A 25,122-nucleotide genomic window follows, 5' to 3' on the forward strand; every position below is an offset into this window, starting at 1 on the left:
TAATGCAACTCATTTATGAGGTGAGAAATTTTGTGTGTAATAAAATGTGGAAGGAAATAACTGACTGGAGAATAATAAAACAGATTTCGGTGAGGAGAGAAGGAATGACTTAGATGGGGTGTTAAACCTCGGGATCTTGTCATCGATTATAAATTCTTGGCGTTAATTTTTATTGCATTTCCCTTGGCTGTGGGTTTTTTTCAAGGGTCCCGGGCCTGTTGTCCTTCATTAACCAGGGCCTGTTGTCTTTCATTAACAGCCTTGTAAAAGTTAAATCAACTCAAAGACTTCAAGAGGTCTGTTCTGCTTTCGATTGCAGGGCAGTTAGCAAGGACTTGCTGATACCTGAAAGCAGAGTCACTAAGTTATCAGTGCTTGTAGGAGAGGGTAGAATACCTTTGTGGAACGTGCATCCATTTTGTTCTTTTCGTTCAAATGGCTAGGATGTAATTTATGTAGAATTATGATGTAACTCTTCTTTTTAGAGGGAGAACTCAGTGGGATTCTATAATGAGTGACAATCTGCAGTATCTGCTTTGGACAAGTACTCTGGATGCTCAGGGTGCAGGTAGTCAGCCTGTTTCCAAACCCTCTTAGGCCCACTCAGCCTGTGGGCCTGTACCACCAGGAATACAACCTTTTTCTCCCTCACTTTCTCTGATTCTCTTGGCTGGACTTTAGGAGGGAGTGAACAGCCATGGCTCCTTACCCCAGCCCTACGTCTCCACTGGAATGAATCCTAAGGGTCTAGGAGATAGCAACATCTTCAATATATGGAAGAGATTTTGAAATGCTTCCACGTGCGTTTTCTAACTTGACTCGCACACCAACCCTGTGCGGTGAGTGAAGGAGGAAGAAGTCTTTTGCCTGTTTAAAAATGAGGAAGCTGAGGGGCAAAAGGAGATGATAAGAGTTGACCAACCTAATCCTCATCACCTACTGGCCCGTTCATCATGTAAGCAGGCTTCATGACCTGTTCATATGGCTGACCGTGTGTACAATGAAGAACTTGTACTCTGGAGAAAATGAACTCCAGAGAAGTTGTGATTGGTTCAGCCTCACGTCTGTGTATTCTTATAGTTGGAACTAGAGTTCTCTCCTGATGGCCAGTTTGGTATTCTTGACTTCATACTCTGCTGAAGAAAGTCAGCACCTTGCGCTTCATGAAGAAGTTAGAATAGGCAGTATTTCCCCTATTATACAGAGGATGAAATCGAAACTCAGAAGAAGGAAATTGTTTGCCACTGGTCACAAATCCCATTGGTAGCAAAAGCTAAGATACAGATTGGAATTTAGGATTTATGGCTGAAAAACACAGCTTCTCGGGGTGTGGTTGTAAGTCCCAAGAGTTTTTAGTACGTAGTCAGCCTCCCTTTTATAAGTAGATTGCAGTTTGTTTTTTTCTCTATTAAATATATGGTATAGTTTGGACAGTAAAATGAAAAAGCTTGATTTTAGGAAGACTTTTATGCCACAAATTATTAATCCAAGAGCTTTCAAAAGGTTCAGTTATCTTACACAGGATCCTTTGTGCTCTTTCAATGATAAAATTAGTATTAGTGATTTGATAGCCTGGAGCTCATTAGCATGCTGCATAGAACCTGCTTTTTTCTTTGTTGTCTACCTGCCAACAGTGTCACTTGGGAAAAATAGAATATCGAGTGACTAGTGTGGCCAGCTAAAATATAGGACACCCAGTAAAATTTGAATTTTAGATACTGCTGATATTAAAAAATTATTCATTGTTTACCTGAAACTGAGTTTTAACTGGATTATCCAGGATTTTTATTTGCTAAATCTAGCAGCCCTGAGAATTATTCTTCTCTTGAACACATTTATTATATATTCTTTTCAGTGAATCATTTTCGGTTTGTAAAACATTTTATGCTTTCAGAGAAACATAGGCATGGGATTCAGTCAGATTTTTTTTCAGGACACTATCCTTAAGAATCTTGGTTCTCTGAATCCCTTGAGGCAGTGTTTTTACCTCAGTGGTTAAGTGTGCTGTCCTTTTATGATCTGGATGGAAAGAATTTAGTTAGAGGATGTGTATTATAGGTGATTTTATTTTCTCTATGCCTTGTGTGTTTAAATTTGATCTTTGACTCTTTCAGATGCAGCTAGACATTATGAAGTGTCTTCGTGACAAACATTGATGTTCTGGGAACTTTTAGGTTCTTGTAGGCCGTAAGACTTGGATTAGGAGACCCAGATTTGATTCCAGGTTTTGTTACCAGCTTGCAGAATGTGTTTGGTTCAGCCATTTAATTTAGCTTCATAATTTAGAAACTGGGATTGTGCATGCCTGCTTCAGGAGGTTTAAATAAAATGGTGCTTTTTTTTCCCTTCCAATATCACTAATGTAAATACTTTTCAAAATCTCAGAGACTCAAGGAAGAGAAAGAAGGGAAAACAGAGATCCTATCTCAGGCCAAAGAAGTGATTTGCCCCATCAGAGCTACCAGCCAGGTTTCTTGAATCCCATCTGGTATATTACCCTCATATCTGACATGTTCATCTTTCCATCTTTTTTCATTCACATGCAGTTACATATAACTTCATATGACAGCAAATTCAGTGTGTGTGTAAATTAGCTGCTGGACACAATATAAGCTTCAGTTTGGGGAGGAGAGGTCTGGGCTTGCTCACTCCTGTATCCCTAGTGCCTGACACACTCAAGGACCTTCATGAGAATAATTTATTCTAGAAAAAAAAGGACACAGAAGTGAATCCAATTAAAACGGAAAAATATCAGTGAAAAGGCTTTGATTGGAACTTTATCTTGAAAAATGGAACCGCGGGTTATAAGAGTAAATTTACCTTATTTTAGATTTAAGAAGATTTAGATTATAATGAAAACGCCAAGCTATTAAAATAAACAATTTTCTGGCAAGGCTGTATCGTAAACACAAGTATCTTTACTTCTTATTTGGCATTCTCAGCAGGATCCTAAAGAGAGTCTTTTTTCCTCAAATATAGTTTTTTAAAATTAATATTTGACGTTTTTCCAGCAGCCTTTCTTAATCTAGAATGCAGTTCTTTGAATAGAATTCTCTTTTCACGTGTTTGTTATATCATGATCCTTGTTGATTTTTTCCAGTTGTTAGCTGTTTTTTAATTGGACTTAACCCTTAATTATCAGTGGCTTTATGTAATATTAGAATAGTTCTCCAATATCACCTTGGTTTCCTTCTAGAAATTCTATATCTTACATAAGAGTGTAAAATTTCAGTCTCCAGGTGATTTGTATTTGCAGAGATTAAAGTATTAAAAAACAATCAACAGGAGATGATAGATATTAGTCTTAGGAAGGAAGGCCCACTTCATACAGCCACGTAGGTCATGCACTGCAAAACCTCAAGGGATGCCTAAAGAGAGAGAGGTGTGAGAGAGGATTTAATTTCATTTATGCTTGGTTTATAAGTGATTGTTTTGATGTTATGATAACATATGTTTTCCTACGCAGGGACATATCTACAGGGACTCAGATAATCAATAATGTGGTCGTGAGAAAACCCTTCCCTCCATGACTGGTAGTTAATAAAAATTGTTGATTGACTCACTGAATATACCAGATCTATTTTTCCTGTGTCATTTAATACTGAGTTCATCTCTCCAAGAAAATATCTAGAGGTAAAACACTTGTGACACAATTAAATATAATACAAAACACCTAACAAAGAATTTTTGGACACTGGCTTAGTTTAAGACATATATTAGGCCCTATAGGATATCCTATAGGGTAAATTAGCCATGGTCAGTTATGAGACTCACATCCAAAGGAAGATGAACATTAATAGCTAAAACACAATGTTGATTTTCTGTAACAAATATACCAGCATTCACATTTTCAAAGGACTATTGTCCCTTTTAATGCAGTTAATTTAGGAGGCTTCATTTATTTATTCCTTCACACAAATAGTTATCAAGGACTTAGTATGTGCAAGGCATTTTCTAAGTACAGACATGCAGCCGTGAACAAGACAGACAAGTATGACATTTACATCTCCTCAGAGGAGGCAGACAATAAACCAACAGATTGGTAAACAAGAAAAATAGACGATAGTAAGAATTCAGATAGCGTGGGGGGAGAACATAGTGTGTCGAGGCCACTTGAGGTGGAGTGATCAGGGAAGACCTGTCTGCGCAGGGGCTGAGGAGCTGCGATCAGCCGGGTGCAGGTGAGTAGAGTGGTCCAGACTGGGGGCAGTTAGAGTTTGATGTGATGAGGAGTATCAAGGGGCCGGCATGGGCGAGAGGGGCTATGGTAGGGGATAGAAAGAGTTTGAGTTTGAGTCTCAATTCAGTGAGAAGCCAAGTAGGGTAGTTAAGATGTTAAGGTTTTCTTTGTTCAAAGATGACTCTGGCTGCTGTGTGGAGAATGGATTGAAGGGAGGCTAGTATAATATCAGAGAGACCAGTTAAGGGGCTGTGGCCACAGTCCCAGGTGAGAGGTGGTGGGCTTGGATCAGGGAGGTAGTACAGGAGATAGAAATGAACAGACTAGAATATAGGGTTTTGAAAGTCACGTAGACAAGACTTGGCTGCTGGATTGGACGTGTGAGTTGAAAGAAACAAATTCAGAGTAACTCCTAGATGTTTGAGTAGCTAGGGAGATCATGGTGCTACTTATTAATATGAAGAAAACTGTCAAGGAGTGAGGTTGAAGCAAGACGAAGGATGGGCCATTAGGAATTCTGATTTCACGATTTTAAGGTGTCTGTTTAGATGTTCACATGGAGTTGTCAAGTAGGTGGTTTGATTAAAAAATTTAAAAGTCGATCACCATTTTTCAATGAGAGGATAAGAAAAGTTGAGGCTGTGTTTCAGGTTTGTAGCTGAAATAGTTAAAATGCCTATTTTTTGTATACATTTGAGAATTTAAGTTACATGTACACACTTTTAAATCACAAGACGAGACGTTAAGTTAAATGTATTCTTTTTTCTGTCTTACATTTTATGAAACAGCTTATTCAAATGCTTCCTGTGCATTTTTCACATACATGTCTGACATCAGTGTCTTTGGCACTGCTGCTGTGATTCTGGAGGTAATGCAAGCATTTCCCAAAGTATGTCCCCCTCATTTCTGTCGAAGTTTTTGAGATACAGCATTATTTTATTATCAGTGTATGTTCTCATCACTGGAAATTTTGTCCTAAGCCTTGTCATGAATTTATAAAACATTAGGCAATTATATTTTAAAAGATTCTGTGCTGTAGATATACAACGGGGATCTGTACAGTATACTTACTACATTGCTTTTCTAAAAATAAATTTATTTATTTATTTATTTATTTATTTATTTATTTATTGGCTGCGTTAGGTCTTCATTGCTACGTGCGGGCTTTCTCTAGTTGCGGAAAGCAGAGGCTACTCTTCGTTGTGGTGCCATGGGCTTTTTAGTACAGTGGCTTCTCTTGTTGCAGAGCATGGGCTCTAGGTGCATGGGCTTCAGTAGTTGTGGTGCACGGGCTTAGTTGCTCCGTGGCATGTGGGATCTTCCCAGACCAGAAATTGAACCCGTCTGTGTTCCCTGCACTAGCATGCGGATTCTTTTTTTTTTTTTTTAATTTTTTGGTTATCTTTGTGTCATTTTTTTAAATTTAAGCTCTTTTTTGGAATATAATTGCTTTACAGTGCTGTGCCAATTTTTAAGGTACACCAAAATGAATCAGCTGTATTTATACACATATCCCCAACCTCCCGTGACTCCCTCCAACCCTCCCTATCCCGGCCCTCTAAGTCATCACCCATCATCGAGTTTGTCTCCTTATGTTATGCAGGAACTTCTCATGAGCTATATATTTTACATTTGGTTGTGTATATATGTCAAAGCTACTCTCTCACTTCGTCCCAGCTTCCCCATTCCTTCCCCCTCCCCCAACCCTGTGTGCTCAAGTCCATACTCTACATCTGCATCTTTATTCTTGCCCTGTCACTGGGTTCATCAGTACCATTTTTTTTTTTTTAGATTCCATATGTATGAGTTAGCATACAGTATTTGTTTTTCTCTTTCTGGCTTACTTTGCTCTGCATGACCGATTCTAGGTCTATCCACCTCATTACAAATAACTCAATTTCATTCTTTTCTATGGCTGAGTAATATTCCATTGTATATATGTGCCACAACTTCTTTATTCATCTGTTGATGGGCATTTAGGTTGCTTCCACGTCCTGGCTGTTGTAAGCAGTGATGCAATGAACATTATGGTACATGTTTCTTTTGGGATTATGGTTTGCTTTGGGTATATGCCTAGTATTGGAATTGCTGGGTCATATGTTAGTTCCATTTTTAGTTTTTTAAGGAACCTCCAAACTGTTTTCCATAGTGGCTGTACCCCAACTTACATTCCCACCAGCAGTGCAGGAGAGTTCCCTTTTCTCCACACCCTCTCCAGCATTTATTGTTTTTAGTTGTTTTGATGATGGCCATTCTGATTGGTGTGAGGTGATACCTCATTGTGGCTTTGACTTGCATTTCTCTAATGAGTAGTGATGTTGAGCATCTTTTCATGTGTTTGTTGGCCATCTGCAGGTCTTCTTTGGAGAAATATCTATTTAGGTCTTCTGCCCATTTGTGGATTGGGTTATTTGCTTTTTTGGTATGAAGCTGCATGAGCTGCTTGTATATTTTGGAGATTAATCCTTTGTCCGTTGCTTCATTGGCAAATATTTTCTCCCATTCTGAGGGTTGTCTTCTAGTCCTGTTTATGGTTTCTTTCCCTGTGCAATGGCGGGCGGATTCTTAACCACTGCACCACCAGGAAGCCCTACATTGCTTTTTTAAAAACTAATTATTATTATTATTATTATTATTACTATTTTGGCCCATGCTGCGTCACATGCAGGATCTTAGTTCCCCAATCAGGGATCAAACCTGTGCCCCCTGCACTTGAGGGCATGCAGTCTTAACCGCTGGACCACGGGGGAAGTCCCTACATTGCTTTTTAAAGAGAACTTTAAAATTTATAACTGTATCTAACACTTGGAATTATGGGGTAATCCTGATCATATCTGTGTTATCTTTTTTTTGACCCATTTCATTCTAGACTGGTGTCATTTCAGGGTAGTACAGTATTTACCAAACAATAGTTGCTGTTCAAAATAAAATAATTAAGGGAACATTCTATAAGTGAAAGACTTAGTAGAGACTCAGAAAAAAGGCTAACTCTTCTTTCTCCCTTCTGGATCTTCTTTTTTCACTTAATAAATTGTGATAACTATTCACATCAGTACCTATGACCATTTTTAAATGTCTGCCTAGTGTTCCCTTTATAAATGTGCCATGATGTGTTTGTTTTTTTTTTTTTGGCACACGGGCTTAGTTGCTCCGTGGCATGTGGGATCTTCCTGGAGCTGGGATCGAACCCGTGACCTCTGCATTGTCAGGCGGATTCTTAACCACTGCGCCACCTAGGAAGTCCGCCATGATGTGTTTTTGCCAGGCTTCTGTTTGTGGTATTAGGTTGCTTCTTATCTTTGCTATAACAAAAAGTACCACAGTAAATAAATACCCTGGTACTTCTTTTCCCACATGCGTAAAATCTGTGGAACAAAGGATAAATGCATTTTAAAACTTGTTAGCTATTGCCTACTTGCCCTCTGAAGAGGTGTTATCAATTTCTATTGCATCCAGAAGGATTAGAGAGTGCCTGTTTCCCTGCACTCTCCAAAATGATACACTGTCAAACTTTTTTATCCTGGCTCCTTGGTGAAGATAATCAGTAAGTCATTGTCAAGTGGAGATTGCATTGCTTTTATAGGCCAGTTCTTTTAAGTATCCTCAGTGGTAGCAAGTTTCTGTCTCTTGAAAGTGAATTTGAGTTTCAGAAAAAGTCAAGTCTAATGCATAAGATATACATTAAGTTAGCTTTTACTCTAGGTTTTTGTGGTTTTACTTGCTTGTTTTGAGAGGAAGGCTTAGTGAAAAACAAGATCTAACTTTAAGATAAAACAAATATTCTTTCTACTCAATACTCTGTAATGGCTTACATGGGAAAAGAATCAAAAAAAGAGTGGATATATGTATAACTGATTCACTTTGCTGTACAGCAGAAACTCACACAACATTGTAAATCAACTGTACTCCAAAAAAAATTAATTTAAAAAACTAATATTCTTATGTGGCTCTTGAAAATTTTTAGAAGTTAGTTTCAAAAGAAGAGTTCCAAAAATGTCTAAAGTAATGGCACCATCCGTTGGCATGAGAATGCAGCTTCCCAAGAGGAATTATTTGACCTGAACAACAATCATTTGGATGCGTATGATCTGGCATATTTGTTTAAAAAAATCACCCACTGTGAAGGCTTTAGCCCAAATGGGTTTTTTTCATGGGATGGCACATTAATAACATAAATAACTTAAGTTTTCTTGGACTGAATTTTCTATATTAGTTATTACCTACCTTTTTTGTTTTCTCCTTTATACAAGGAGTAGATACTCTAGAAGAAGAGATCATCTTTACCATTAATTGAACAAATCTTATTAGGATGATTTTAATGGAAATCTATAATCTTTCTACCACATACCAGATCAAATGGTTTATATTTTCCATTTCCCTTTCTAAATCTAATCTATATGTAGCGATATAGATTAAAACAACTATCTACAATTAAGCATATTAGCTAGCCAATTTTATATAAATTTTTAAAAATTTTTAAATATTTAACTTCAGAAAAAGTTGTATGTTTTAAATAGCAGATACATTTCCATATTTATATTTTCCTAAGACTCTTGTCAAATTTAGTGTCTTTTACTTTAACACAAACTGATTTGAGAGGAGCAGACTTGACAATGTGTTACAAATCAGATATCTGAAAATACACGTTATAGGAGTTAGGCTTTATTAAAATGTTCACTGAAGCAATTGTCCTCTAGAGTTTTTCAAAATAAAACTGTCTTAAATAAACCATCTTGTTTTTATTTTCTATGACAAATCAATCATTACCACATCAGTTTACCATGAGCGGCTTTTTAGAAGCTTTCGGGGGTAGCAATATTTAAGAAGGGGTATTCCTCAAACATTTACTGTGTCTACATGTTCTTTTCTGCAGAGAAATGGTCAATGCATGGTTTGCTGAGAGAGTTCACACCATCCCTGTGTGCAAGGAAGGCGTCAGAGGCCACACGGAAGCTTGCTCTTGCCCCTCGCAGCAGAGTCCCCGTGCAGAGAGCAGCGTCCCTGGAACACCAACCAGGAAAATCTCCGCCTCCGAATTTGATCGGCCTCTTAGACCCATTGTCGTCAAGGATTCTGAGGGAACTGTGAGCTTCCTCTCTGACTCAGAAAAGAAGGAACAGATGCCTCTAACCCCCCCAAGGTTTGATAATGATGAAGGGGACCAGTGCTCAAGACTCTTGGAATTAGTGAAAGATATTTCTAGTCACTTGGATGTCACAGCCTTATGTCACAAAATTTTCTTGCACATCCATGGACTCATCTCCGCTGACCGCTATTCCCTGTTCCTTGTCTGTGAGGACAGCTCCAACGACAAGTTTCTTATCAGCCGCCTCTTTGATGTTGCAGAAGGTTCAACACTGGAAGAAGCTTCAAATAACTGTATCCGCTTAGAGTGGAACAAAGGCATCGTGGGACATGTGGCTGCTCTTGGTGAGCCCTTGAACATCAAAGATGCATATGAGGTAAATAAGAAACAGAGGCGGGGTGGGAGGTGGAGCGTGGGTGGGGCCTTGGACAACTGCTGTGAATTGTGGAGATATTTGAAACTGAGATGTAAAAATGTGCATACTTGTTAAAAATGGGACTGTCTGGTAAGGACCTCCCCATCTTTTAAATGCCAGAGTTTCTTCACTGGGGGCTGAATCAAGGATAGAGGCCTGAGGGAAATATTGTCTTGTTTTCCTGCTTAATGATAATTTAACATAGCTCATCTCACAGTTGTATTCTTTCATCTTTTTACCTCATCACTATACTTATCCCCTATCTATGTTATCTCCACATGAACCTCTGGGGACTTTACTAAGATTCTAAAATGATAGGTCCAAAAAGTGTCAGAAAGCCAAACCCATAGTCTTTTTAAATTCATTCACTCAATTCATCATATTCATTCATTTGAAGTCCCTTTGACACCAAAGTCTGAGTTTCTTTCTTTCCACTCTTTCGTTTCATTAAACAAATAAATGTGTGGATAGCTCTAGAAAATGGACATTTTTGCCCTACAATATTTCAATGGAAAGATTTGATATTTCTTCCACTTTTGCTTCCATTATGAACAGATCTTTATTATGGACTTAAAGTTTACACTGTATGATTTTTCAAATTTCCCATTTAAAATGATTCTTTTATTAATTGAATTAGAGGTTTTAAACAAATCATCTTAATTGAATGACACTTAGTATGTTTATGAATTATGTTCTGGCATCATGCTAGAACAATTATGCTAGTTACTTATCATGTGGTACACTTTGAAGATTCCATAATAATACCAGCTTGAGGCTCCTCTGTGTCATTTGAGGGGTCATAGATGTTTTATTCACTCCTGTACTCCTGATGCCTAATACAGTGCCTGGAACATAGATAAGTGTTAATAAATATTGATTGGGAGAAAATTATAGTAGATGAGATAAATAAGTAGACTAGATAGCAGGTCATAATTGATCCAGGGAAAATGTGTTAGGTTCAGGGAAGCAGGAGATCACATATAATTGGGGAGATGGAGAGAGGTTTCTTTGAGGAAGCAATGATTGATATGGACCCTGGAAGATGGATAAGATTTCAGTAGATTGAGTCGTGTGCATATTGAGATCCAGTTGCAAAAAGAAGTTTGAGGAAGAAACCGGAAGTTGGACCATGGGGTGCTTGTAAGGAAATGTGTGGGTGATAGTATAGACGTTGAGGAGCTACTGGAGATTACTGGGGTCTTAAATGCCAAGCTGAGGAGTATTTATTTGATTCAGAGCCATGAGGACTAATTAAAGATGGTTTGAAAGGGGGACTGGCATGATTCAGACTGTGCTTTAGAAAGATGAATATTATGGTGGCCATAAAATGAATTAGAGGGAAAAATACTGGAAACTGGGAGGACAGGTTAAATAGCCTGAGGGAGTAAGCACCTGAACCAGAGCACTGGCCTTTGAGACCAAAAGGAGGGAATGGATTAAAGATGAAGAAGCTGAATCTGCTAGTCTTGGCAGCTAACAGGAGGTGGAAGTGAGGAGAAAAGAGGAGTTGGAGAAGACTCAGGTTTTGAAGTTGGGTGAATAAGTAATAGTAACTGGTGAGAAATACTGAGGGCAGGTATCTGGGGAAAGATGTGATAGTTCAGATTGGCTAAATCCTGAGATAGCTTTCAGAATCCACTCTATACCAGCAGTCTTTTCAATTTTGATTCTTCACGGAGCTATCTCCATGACCTCTTTGAGCTCTGTAAGTAATGTCACAGCATAGCAGACTCCAAGAGGGGTATTAAGGACACAGCTGAAGGATGGCTGCCAAATTTGCAGAATTCCCTTCCTGTCTTAGGTGACAGCTGGGTTTCCGCTTTTCAATGGCACTATAGTCCCAAGTACAGTAGGACCATAAATATGCTACAGCTTTGCTGAGAAAGCCTTCATCTGTTTGCATGGTCCTAAATTTCTCCAGCCCTGAGAATTTCTTCACTTATATGCACGTTATTTAATCTGTTTACCATCTTTAGAGTTTTGATGGTGTAATCTTTGTTTTGCAGTTAGTAATGATTTAATTCTTGTACTGCCATCTAAAATAGGCTCAGTGTCCTTGATTTGCAGTGACCCCAGACTGAAGCCTCTTAGTCTGTGGATTTCTCATGTTGCTGCTTCACGCTTGACACCCTTGATCTGTGTTTATAGAGGCCTTGCAGAAGTTATTCCCATCCCAGGAATTTCATTAGAAGTTGTGGGATTGATCTGGGCCATAATTTACATTGGTATTAACAGTGGAAATCAGTTGGCTAGTGGGTAATTCATCACTTAGCCCACTCATAATTTGAATAGTCAAAATACTGTCTCATAGCCGTTTATGAAAATAGTCAGACTATGAAAGTACATTCTATGTTTTCTGAGTCCTACTGCTTTAAATACGTGTCTGTGAAAATGACACATTTCTTCAGCTTATGAGACCACAGAACACTTAAAAATTAATAATGTAGCAGTAGAAAACCAAGAAGTGGCCGTGAAACAAAGTAGTGCTCAGATTGAAGCTAAGAGTAAAAAAATAGTCTCCTAGATAGATTAATTGTAAGAAATGGTCAACTTTTGATTCACTTTTTAAAACTTTGTAACAGAATGATATAAATGTAGGGATTCAACTATTTTGTTATTAATAAAATAATACATTAATATGTTTAAAATAGAAGACAAGGTCCACAGTTTAGACCAGTGAGTTTCAATTAGACCACAAATACCAATGGTGTTCAGTCACACATCATCTCCTCCTTCATCAGCCCCATCATTTGTGCAGATTTCTTGAATGTGGCACAGTGTTTATTAATAATAAGATATTAACACATAATAATCAGAACAACTATATAAATGTGTTGGCATTATCCTCATATGTGAAAACTAGATATCATCCAATATCAAGATTGAATTGTGTATTAGTCAGTGTTCTTCAGAGAAACAGAACCAGTAGGATATCCAGAGATAAATAAGTGATTTATTGTAGGGATTAGCTCACTTGGATATGGAGGCCTAGAAGTTCCACAATCTGCCCACCATCTGCACAATCTGGAGAACCAGATAAATTGATGGTATAATCAACTGAAGGCCTAAGAATCAGGGAGGGGTCAATTGTGTAACTCTGGTTTGAGTCCAAAAGCTTTAGTTGCAAGAGCTCTGATGGACAGCAGGAGGGCAAGAGAAGATGGATGTCTTAGTTCCGAAAGCAAATTCGTCCTCCCTCTCCCTTTTTGTTCTGTTCAGGTACTCAAGGGATTGGGTGATGCCCACTGCGTTGATGAAGATCTTCTTTACTCATTCTCCTGATTCAAATGTTCATCTCTTCTGGAGACGTCCTCATAGACACACCTAGAAATTACATTTTATCAGCCACTTGGGTATCCCTTCGCCTAGTCAAGGTGACACAGAAAATTAACCATCACAAATTGCTTTGAACCCCTGGTTCCATGACCTGTGGAAGCCATAAGCCTCCCCAAGATTTCCTATGTCAAAGGATTTACATTGTGTAAACAACCCTTTTTCCTAAGTCAACTGGAATGCAAAACTTGTACTCTTCTCTTGTTTCCTGGAGACAGCCTCTCCATGGATACCATGATTTCTAGGGAGGAAACTTGGAAGGTCTTAGGGAAGGGTCACATTGCCACTCATGTGGCCTTCACCCACCCCTACTTTATTCCTCCCTTTTCAGTCCTTCTCCAGATAAACAAATCTTCACCAGCTCTCATCCTACAGGTCTCACTTGCTACTCAAGTGAATTTCTGATGAATGAAATTATTTCTAAAATGAATTTTCAGAGGAAAGAAAGAACAACAGCAACTGTTTTAATTTTGATAAGTCTTTAATTTATCAAAATTATTAATTTTGATAAATTTGTCATGGCATAATTGTACTCCAGGAAACACAGTTCGGGAACTGCTCTATCTTTGTTCAATGTTCTAATAATCTTTAGGTATTCCACTTTGTGGAAGAAAACCGACATATAATTTGGCAAGTCTACTGTGTTATTTCCATTTTCGTTTTCTTTTATCTTTTATTTTTATATTATTTCAAGCTTACAGAAAGGTTGCAAGACCAGCATCACAAACTTGTGTATACCCTTTACGCAGATTCTCCAATTGTTTATATTTTGTGCCATTTGCTTTATTATTTTCTTTTTCTATGTATAATGCATGTAAGTAATATATGCATATTATTTTTTTTCTGAGCCATTTGGAGACTTTTTTATGAGTATATATTTTCTAACAAGAATATTCTCTTACACAATTGTGATACATTAATCAAAATCTGGAAATTTTATGATACAGTACTCTTATCTGACATTCTATAGTCAAATTTGGTCAGTTGTTCCATGATGTCCTTTATAGTTGTTTTTTCCCTCTGATCAAGGCTCTAATTCAGGACTGCATATTGCATATACTTGTCCTATCTCTTTAGTCTCCATTAAATCTGGAATAGTTTCTCAGGGTTTATCTTTCTTAACATGTATTTTGGAAGAATACAGGGCAGTTATCTTGTAGAATGTTTTCCTTGAATAGATACAAGTTAGGCACTTTTGGCAGGAATACCACAGACGTTGACCTTGAGACCTTGTTTGGTTTTACAAACAACAGTCAGTTCTTCACTTCTCCTGCACCAGCTTTGAGCTACATTGCAGCTCAATTCAGACACTAGCTACGTGGAGTTAGTGCAGACCCCACAGGTTAAGGACTCAGTGCCACAGTATTGTCCCCGCTTCAGATGCCAGCCATACATAGGATCCCCACATCCATGTCTGGCTAGCTACAGATTCAGGAGTTCCCTGCTCAGATTTAATGATTTCTTAAAATGACTCAGAACTCAGAAAGCACTATAATTAACACTACAGTTTTATTATAAAGGATACAATTCAGAAATAGCCAAACAGAAGAGATGCATAGGGCAAGGAACGAGGTGGGGGACACAAAACTTCCATGCCCTCTCGAGTGGGAGGAGGGGCAGTGCATCACCATCCCAGCACACAGATGCCATCATAACCCAAATCTCTGACAAACGGGGCAAGAATATACAATGGATAAAAGACAGTCTCTTCAGTAAATGGCGCTGGGAAAACTGAACAGCCACATGTAAAAGAATGAAATTAGAACATTCTCTAACACCATACACAAAAATAAACTCAAAATGGATTAAAGACCTAAATGTAAGACCAGACACTATAAAACTCCTAGAGGAAAACAGAAAACACTATAAAACTCCTTAACATAAATCATAGCAATATCTTTCTGGATTCATTTCCTTATTCTTTATATATGTGTGCATGTGCTCAAGCCATGTTCCAAGCTCTTTACTCCTCTCTGTAGAATCTCTTATCTTTCTCTTCAAGCTGAAGAGCTTTCATTAACTCTTCTTTAGTACCCGTGTGGTGGTGACCAATTCTCTGATTTCGTTTATCTGAAAATGCCTTTATTTTGACTGTAATCCTAAAAGATATTTTCACTGCCTGGACAATTCTTAGTTAATAGTAGTTTCCTTTCAACACTTAAAATGTTCTGCCACTTTTTTCTGGTTTTAATTTTTCTTATGAGAAGTCAGCCAGCCTTCATTTTTCACCTTATGAGTTTCACAATATATGTCATTTTCACACTATGTGTGTATGTTTAAGGTTTTCACTAATGTTGGGAAATTTTTGGTCATGTGTTTAAATATTTTTTCTGCTCCATTCACTTCTCTTTGAACTCCAATTGTATATATGTTAGACCATTTGATGTTGGACTCAGAGAACACTGAGGCTCTGTTAACTTTTTTATAGATTTTTTTTTTGTCCTCTCAGTCCTTTTGACTAGATATTTTCTGTTGATCTGTCTTCAGGTTCACTGACCCTTCTGTTGTTTCCAGTCTGTTGTTAAATCCATCAATGAACTTTTGTATTTTTCAGTTCTAGAATTTCCATTTGGCTTTTTTAAAATACTTCTTTCTTTCTACAGAGATGTCCATCTGTTCATTATTACCATATTTTCTATTCAGTGCTTAAACACACTTATAATAGCTGCTTTAAAGTCCCTGTTTGTTAATTCCAACCTCTGAATCATCTTGAGGTCATTTTCTATTGACTGCTTTTTTTCTTTACTGTGGGTTTCAATTTCCTATTTCTTCACACATGTTGTGATTTTTTTAAATTTTTTTTATTGTAGGTTGGATATTGTGAATGTTTTGTTGTGGGGCATTTGGATTATATCAACTTCCTTTAAAACAGGACTGACCTTTGTTCTTGTAGGCAGTGGAGTTACTGGAAGAGGCTTTCCGTCTTGTCAGGTTTGGTATTATTATTTGTTAGGATGGATCTACTTTAGTTTTAAATTTAGTCTTAGGAAATGTTGTCTGAATCTAGGGTATGGTCCTTACTTCCAAGGAGTGGCCCTTCTGTGTCTCAACTGAATGCCTGAGGTGCCTAGTAAGGTATCTCCTCTGGTGGGTGGGACCCCAGTGTCTTCAAACATTGTTATAATTGGTATCACCACTTGCTTCCAGGCTTCAACAGGTAATTTTTGCTGCTTCTCTTAGAGTCTTGCCAAATACATGTCTGAAGTGACTAGCCACTCAGTCTTCTGCCACTCCTTTACACTCCCTACCCCCACCCACAACACTGCCTCTCTTATCAGGTACTTTGCCTTGCACATTCCAGCCACTTTAGAAGCCCTGAATTCAGTTCCATTTGGAACTATTACTCTGGATACCAATTGTCTTCTCCTCCTGGGGGAAAAGTGCCCCCAGGAAGAACCAGATTAATGCAAGTCAGTCGTGTGTATTCCCCTCTTCACTGTGTGTGTTTTAGTTATTGCATGTATGTGGTCTAATCTTATATTTTTCAGCTGGAGGGCAAGTCTGGTACTAGTTATTTTATTATGAGAGATGCATATCTAAGCTTTGTGTTTTTTTTACACTGTCATGTTCTCATAAACAGTGAAATAAATAATCACAATAATAGTTGTGCTCTATTTTTCTTTCGATGGGGCTTAGAAGTTCTCTATGTGTTTACAACCCCTGCAGTGGGTGCATTGTTAAAGGAGAATTCTTTGAGATGCTAAAATTCGCTTAAAGTGATTTTGAAGCATACATTCCTCCTACCTCCTTCAATAAAGAGTGAAATCCAGGGCTGCTGTTTATTTTAAACTTCCAGTATGCACAAAAAAATTCTGTGAAAGTCCTTCTAATTTCAGACTCTTGCTTTGCTTAGATAGTTGGGTTGAATCCTCTTTTCTATAAATTGGTCTTGTAATTCAGATATTCATTAACAAAATAATTGCTGAGGATGCATTACTATTCATATTTTGATTATTAGCTTGTAGAATAATTCACTATATAAATTCATAATTTTTAACTTCTTTTACTTCATCCATGTCAGTATCCTGTCTGCTCTCTTTAGATACCTAGCAATATAGTATGTTATTTAAGAACTGCTTTTTGGAAACATTCAGCCAAGGTTTTCTCTGTCTTTCAATATAACTTTGAGCACTTTTGCAGAAAAATTAAAAATGCAATAGTGTTTATTTATAATATAAAATATTCATATTGATTTTCCACCATTTTATAACTTTTCTTCTGAAATTTTCTTTACTGCCAGAGTTTGGCCCTCTCAGGGGAAAATTGGCCTCATTTCTGACCCTAGTTGATGGAATCTAGTGTAATCATTTACTTCATTCACAGCTTTGGCTTTGCGTGACTTTAGACTAATTAAAAAAAAAAACAAACAGAAATGACCTTCAAAGATGAGGATTTTTCCAGTGTGACTATTCCATATTCTCTGAAGGGAATTCCAAAAGCAGAGTTTTTAGAACAATAATGCTATTATTAGGTTGAGCATGTAAGTTCCCAAGGCAGTTGCTTTGAAGGGAACAATATGCATTCAGATGTTTATGTTCTGGTATGTTTGCTTCCATTCTAATTGTAGCTCATATACTGGTGTCTGTCCATTTCCTCAAGTATATTTTTCCTCCTACCTATAAGATTTGCTTTAAACTATAGTAAGCTAAAAATGATCACACTGGATAACTGTGATATCATTTGTTAATGATATCATGATTTCCTTCATTTATTGAACAAATGTTTCTGAGTTCCTGTGCTAATATTGGGAATACAGTGATGAACCAGAAAAAGCCCCTCGTAGAGTTTACAGCCTACCTTTAATCTTCTCAATCTGGTTTAATGGAAAATAGCCTGTATCTTTCTTTCTTTAAGCCACATTTAGAAATTTTACACTTTTCAGAAGTCCTTTGTGATTATTGAATGTGCAAGGATGTATTTTGTAAAAGGGGAGAGAGATTCAAAAGATTGAGAAATTGATTATAGATGAAGGCCATGCAGTTTTATTAGATACAAAAAAGGTAAGATTTTAATTCTTATGCACATCTGAGATAGAAATACAGAACAGTGAGGAAATATATAAACAGTCATTATGAGGGAAGTCAAGTCAGTATTGGAATGGTCATTTTGGAGGTGATGGGTTTTATAGGAAAACTTTCAGACCAAAGATGCGTTTCTTTTTCAGAAGAATCAGTGAGATGGGAATAGGCAAACGGTATTACAGAGGGGGAGAGTTGCCACTTTCCCCCGAGTTTAAGTGAGGCTGTCTAAATTGGTTAATATTTTGAATTTCCTTTATTTCTTCACATTTGTTTCCATCTGTATTTTTTCATTAATACTAGCTGCTAAAAAACCCTTAAATTTATCTTTGTCCAAGATGATGTGTACTTATATGCTTTGATGCCTCTTACAATGATAAAATTGTCATTCAGAACAACAAGGTGAGTCAAAGGTTAGATTTCTCTAATCCTATAAACCAGAAAAATCAAATCAGTCTTTGAACAGGTCAGTCACTAAATTGAATTTCTTCTTCCTTACTAGGATCCTTGGTTCAATGCAGAAGTTGACCAAATTACAGGCTACAAGACACAAAGTATTCTTTGTATGCCAATTAAGAATCATAGGGAAGAGGTAAGCCAGTTTTCCATTTTATAAAAGGTCATTTGGAAACATTTTTCTTTTTTGAAAATAATTTTTTCACTTTGCGCACTTATGAAATAACGCTATAGTGACAAGTTAACTATAAAGTGCTTAAATGTTCTGCTTGATGTGTTTTATTTAGACTTGAGTAATAGGGTTGAATCCTGATACTTTACTTTGACCTAGAAATAAATTTTAGACATGTCATTTCTGTACCTCTCTTTCCTGAGGACCTTACTGACTCCTAAGATACATAATTGCTATTGTGGTTGTAATCAGTTGATTTCATATTATATTTTAAACATCTCAAAAACGCTTATTTCATAAATGGTTATCCATTGCAGTGGTCGTCAGCTGATTTTTTTGTTTGGATGCAAAATGAGGTTTGAAAAAATGGAAATTGCAGCCAAGTCCAAGCAAAATTTATTGTGAAATTATAACAAGCCATTGAAAATGTTAGTTTATATTTCATCTAACTAGAAGGTTTGGATTCTGTAAGCACTGAATTCTCTCTTCATTTTACATTTATTTGAAAAAAATAGTTACTACATTATCATTTAAACTGAGCGCTTCAAATGAATGTTCTCAGTCCTGTCTGCACATTACAATCAACTGTGAAACTCTAAAACATTACCAATTAAATCAGGATCTCTAAGAGCTGGGTCTAGATACTGATACATTTTTAAAGCTCCCCAGATAATTCTGAAGTGTAGCCAGAGTTGAAAATCATTTCTTTAAGTGAAAACAAATAGATTGGAAGAGCCCATGTTTGTGGTTCTTAATCTTGGCTACACATTAGAATCACCTGTGGAGCATTTAGAAGTTCTCATGCCCAGGTTTCACCTTAAATCAGAATCTCTGGGGTTGGGACCCAGGCACATCAGTATTTCTATTTTTTTTTAAGCTCTTTATTGGAGTATAATTGCTTTACACAGTTGTGCCAGTTTCTGCTGTACACCAAAGTGAATCAGCTGTATTTATACATATATCCCCGTATCCCCTCCCTCCCACGACTTCCTGTCCTCCCTATCTCACCCCTCTAAGTCATCACCTATCATCCAGTTGATCTCCCTGTGTTATGCAGCAGCTTTCCACTAGCTAGCTATTTTACATTTGGTAGCGTACATGTCAGTGCTACTTTCTCACTTCGTCCCAGCTTCCCCTTCACCCCCCACCCCGTGTCCTCGAATCCGTTCTCTACATCTGCATCTATATTCTTGCCCTATCACTGGGTTCATCAGTACCATTTTTTTTAGATTCCACATATATGAGTTAGCACACAGTAATTGTTTTTCTCTTTCTGGCTTACTTTGCTCTGTATGACAGACTCTAGGTCCATCCACTTCATTACAAATAACTCAATTTCATTCCTTTTTATGGCTGAGTAATATTCCATTGTATATATGTGCCACATCTTTTTTATCCATTCATCTGTTGATGGGCATTTAGGTTGCTTCCATGTCCTGGCTATTGTAAATAGTGCTGCAGTGAACATTGTGGCACATGTTTCTTTTTGGATTATGGTTTTCTCAGGGTATATGCCCATTTCTCCAGAGAAGACATGCAGATGGCTAACAAACACATGAAAAGATGCTCAACATCACTCATCATTAGAGAAATGCAAGTCAAAGCCACAATGAGGTATCACCTCACACCAGTCAGAATGGCCATCATCAGAAAATCTAAGAACAGTAAAAGCTGGAGAGGGTGCGGAGAAAAGGGATCCCTCTAACACTGCTGGTGGGAATGAAAATTGGTACAGCCACTATGGAAAACAGTATGGAGGTTCCTTAAAAAACTAAAAATAGAACTACCACATGACCCAGCAATCCCACAACTCGGCATATACATCAGTATTTCTTAAAGCTCCCAGGTGGTTATCATGTGCTGCTAGGGTTGAGAACCACTGCCAAGAATACAAGAAACACTTTGCTGGTTCTACTTGATTTATATTCGGATTCTGATATCTTTCCTTTCCCTCCCCCATCCAGTCCTTTACCAAGTCCCGTCGCTTTTTTTTCTGTTAGTGTTTCTCATTTTGATTTCTTTCTTTTCATTCCTGCTGCCTGTACCATAATTCAGATCTTGAAGTAATGCCTAAACTTTTAAAATATTCTTGTAAGGGGTTTTTGTACTTTAAGTCAATTTTCCTTTAATCCACCCTGCATATGCCCTTGGGAATTTTCCTGAAACACAGCTTTCTAAATCAGTGCTTCTAAAACAGTAATGTGCATATGACTTTTTTTATTTATTTATTTATTATTTTTTTGGGGGGTACACCAAGTTCAATCATCTTTTTTTATACACATATCCCCATATTCCCTCCCTTCCTTGACTCCCCCCACCTCGAGTGCCCCCCACCCTCCCCGCCCCAGTCCTCTAAGGCATCTTCCATCCTGGAGTTGGACTCCCTTTGTTAGACAACAACTTCCCACTGACTATCTATGCATATGACTTTTAAAATGCAGATTCTGAGTTCAGGCGGTCTAGGTGAGACCTGAGTGAGGTTCTTTTCTAACAAGCACCAAGTTGATGCCAGTGTCCGCAGATCACAATTTGATGAACAGGATCCTAAATCAGTCACTTCTCAGTCGTCTAAGATAAGTTCTCAGTGCCTTAGAGTTGCTATGTGGTTTCTTAAGAGGGTAGTTACAGCCACAGTTACTGAAAATCCCTGTAGCTAAAACATGCAAATGAGCTTAAATAATTGATTAGCTAATTAATTGTGAATGAATAAATAAAATTGAAAAGGCCATGCATGGACCAGTAGTGTTCTTAATCGGATCGCCAGATAAAGCAAATAAAAACCATGTCTTATGCAATATTGGGGACATAGTTATATTAAAAAATTATTTGTTGTTCATCTAAAATTAAATTTGACTGGATGTCCTATATTTTATCTGGCTGCCCTAGTTATAAACCAAGGACTATGATTGTGTGCACTTAAGAAGATGATGTTCAGCTTTTAATTTGTAAGTATGTTTTAAAACCATGGCCTGAAAAAACAACTTTGTACTGGCCGAGAGACTCAGCTTGAATCACACTCTGGTGAAATATCTCTTCCTAAGTAGCATGAACGGTGGGGATTGGGGGGAGCCATGAGCAACAAAAACCCCAGGGTGAAGCAGGTGAGACTGCCCTTCTGTAAGAGAGCGTCCTCTGGATCCGTGCACTTCTGTCTTTATGGTTACCAGTGAGGGTGATGTAAACTGAAACACCAATAACAAAACCCCCTGCTGTAGTGAGGTGTAAATTACGTACCATATAATTCACCCATTTGAAGTGTATAATTTGATGAGATTTTGACACATGCATGTGTAGTCATATAAACACCACTGTAATCAAGATACAGAACATTTCTGTCACCTCAGATAGTTCCCTGTACCGCTTGGAGTTGATCTGCTCCTCCTCCCTCAACCCCCAACCCCCACAATCACCGCTCTGTTTTCCATCACTATTGTTCTGCCTTTTCTAGAGTGTCATAGAAGCCATATACGTGGAATCATACAGGAGGTAGTCTTGTATGTCTGGCTTCCCTCACGTAGCGTAACGCTTGTGAGACTCATCCATGCTGTTGCATGTGTCCATGGTGTGTTCCTTTTTATGGTGGTTATTCCATGGTATGGGTGTGCCACAATCTGAATATCCGTTCATCCATTGACAGACATGGAGTTGTTTCCAGGTTTTGTCTTGTTAGGAGAAAAGCCGCTGTTGATGTTTGTGTGCAAGTCTTTTTGTGAACATGTTTTCATTTCTCTTTGGTAAATATATGAGGGGAATCTCCAGGTCATGGGTGGGTATATGTTTAATTGTATGAGAAACTTGCAAGCTCCTATCCAAAGTGGCTGTACCATATACTTTCTTACCAGCAATGAATGAGAGTTCCAGTTGCTTCACATCTGAGGCAACACATGGTATTGTCAATTTAAAAACATCGTAGCCATTCAGTTTGATTACGTGAATGAATAACCCCACTCTCAGTCAAGAGCCGTCCGCTCACCTACAGACCTGATTAAAGTGGATTCAGCTACAGGTCCCCAGATTGGGATTGTCCAGAGCTCTCCCTAAGCGTCCTGCTGGGTTCCTCAGGATCCTCAGGGCTGTCTGCCTCCACACTCCCTCATCCTCTCCTGCTGCCTCTGTTTTACCCTGTGATGACTTGATATAAGGCTGGGCTCTTCACTTGTTTCCACAAAAGTTTTTTTCACACCAAGCATTTCATGAGATTACAAAAAAAAAAAAAACCTTCAGTAACTTCACTGGAGTCTTAGTAACTTTACTGATGGGAAGGTTTCCAAATACAGCTTTTTAAACATCTTGCTGACCCTCCCCATTCTGTGTCCTCTCCCCCTTGTTCCCTCTCCTCCCACGCTCACACTGCCCGGTTTGAAATTATTTCCTGTGAGAATTATTTCTTCAGAAAAAAGGAATGAAGAGAAACAGTCGGAAAAACAGGCATACGCTCAGCATGGCTGTTGTAGAATAAAAAGTAATCTGGCTGACTGAGAACCACGGCCCCTAAGAAGATGCAATATAGGACTTCCAGAATTATCTTTAAATTTACAGCTACGTAAACAAACTCAGGGCAATGTTTGCTGTTGTGTACACACAGTAGAAAAGTACTCTTTCTCCCACGAGCGTTTGAAATCAAAATAGAGAGTCACAGTAAGGCTTTTGGGAGTAATTCTTAAGATTGCTTGCTGTGGGCTTGAATCCCATCTTCACCACTTACTTGATGAGTAGCCAGGATGGAATTGGTGAATCCCTTCGTTCTTCAGTTCCCTCATCTGCACAATGAGGGTTATAAAAGGACCCACCTCCTAGGGTTGTTGTGAAGATTAAATGCGTTTGTGCATGCAAAGGGCTTAACATATTTCCTGGCACACTGGAAGTGATTGATAAATGTCAGCTGTTACTTTTGAAAGGAGATCTAGAACTAAGCAAACTCTTAGGAGAAACAAGGAATGATAAGTTGTATGCAGAGGTCATCAGCCACATTATAACCAGTCAGCTGAGATCAAATGACAACCCAGCACCGTCCCTGACTTCACTGGTCTGTTACCCTCTAACACACTTTACGCTTAAAAGAAAAAGACTTTTCATTGTTTTTCCTCATAAATGAGGCAAAGTGAATTTGGTTTCTTCTCTCTGTTGTAGTCCAATTGTACTCATTCCGACTAATTACCAAGGAACCTAAGATGAAATGTGGTTGTTCATAACATGTCTTGGTACCTTTTCGTGACTCTAATTTCTTAAGGTGCCACCTCTGAAGAGCTGCTTGAATGGAGCAGTTGACTATTGAATGCTAAAGTCTGAACTACAACACAGTCCAGAAAATTCAGAAAGATTTTTAAGATTCAGTAAAATCTGTAATCACTGCATCTGCCTCTCTTCTTGGGAAGTATTTCAACTAATTAAAATTTTTCGAGAGTTCTTTTCATCCGTGTTATAACCATAAGTGTAATAGCACAATGCCTTTTTAGAAGTCAGGATCATAGATATTCCTAAAACCTCTATGACAGAATTATTTTTGAATCATAAAGGATAAGCTTTTGCAATTTTCTCCTCTCTGTACTCCCTTCTAAGACAGTGGAATTAATGGGCAGTGTGGTGGGGGTAGGGTGGGGACTGGAGAAGCTAGAGGAAGCTAAAATAATTTATTTTGGAAAGGTCACAGAGCTATTGGCTAGAGAAAATGAATGAAGACAAAAAGTAAAGGGGTCAAGGGAGAGAAGAGAGACAGCCCAGGCTGTATAATAGAATAGTTAGAGGAAAGACGGGGTAGGACTTTGGAAATAACTGCCTATCCTGTGGAAGCTATTCTAAGGACTTGACATATATTCTTTCATTTAATCTTCATAACAACCATAGGAGGTAGTTATTATTTTATTCCCACGTAACAGATGATGAAACGGAGACACGGGACATTTAGGGAACTTGGCCAAAGTCACAGAACTAAAAACTGGCGAAGCTCAGATTCAAGCCTAGACAAGAGGGTTTCTTAAAATTCTGCCGTGGATGACGACTGCACTCTCTTTTCTTCCCCCTCAGTGTTTTCTTGAGCCACTGCAGTCAACATTTAGATTCCTGTTGATTTGGGGGTGGGAGGTACACTGATGGGAGATGCGGCTTCACATATTGTAGAAGCAGGGCTCGAAGGTGGAGACAAGGAGAGCTGGCTGTATCCTGATGGTTCTTCAACGTCAAGTGTTGAGACCACTCTGCAGACAAACTTTTTAAAAAGAGAGAGAGGGGTAGCAGGGAGAAAGAAGGCAGGGGAGCAGGGGCGGGGGAGAGAAAGAGGGATCAGAGTCACATCCTCTGTAATGTCTTAAGAGGACTCCATCTAGTAAACAAGAAGAAATTTTTACCAGGGATGAAAGAGTTACAGGAGCATGTTTCATGTTCATCTGGGCCAGTGTGCTCTGTGATATGCACAGGAAGCATCATGAAAAAAATGTGCAGCAAGTGTGTGAATGTTTAGGGCTG

At 38.2% G+C, this 25,122-nt stretch overlaps 1 protein-coding gene across 1 annotated transcript in view; it reads left to right on the forward strand.

The window, feature by feature from the left end:
- LOC130834617 (cGMP-specific 3',5'-cyclic phosphodiesterase-like) overlaps positions 1-25,122 on the forward strand; it is a 43,525-nt gene that overhangs the window by 12,806 nt on the left and 5,597 nt on the right. Inside the window, exon 2 of the mRNA XM_057704965.1 lies at positions 9,054-9,642. Within this exon, the coding sequence (XP_057560948.1) occupies positions 9,054-9,642 (589 nt within the window). The remainder of the gene's footprint in view (positions 1-9,053; positions 9,643-25,122) is intronic.

Source organism: Hippopotamus amphibius, chromosome 13, assembly GCF_030028045.1.
Source record: "Hippopotamus amphibius kiboko isolate mHipAmp2 chromosome 13, mHipAmp2.hap2, whole genome shotgun sequence".
Classification (NCBI taxonomy): Eukaryota; Metazoa; Chordata; class Mammalia; order Artiodactyla; family Hippopotamidae; genus Hippopotamus; species Hippopotamus amphibius.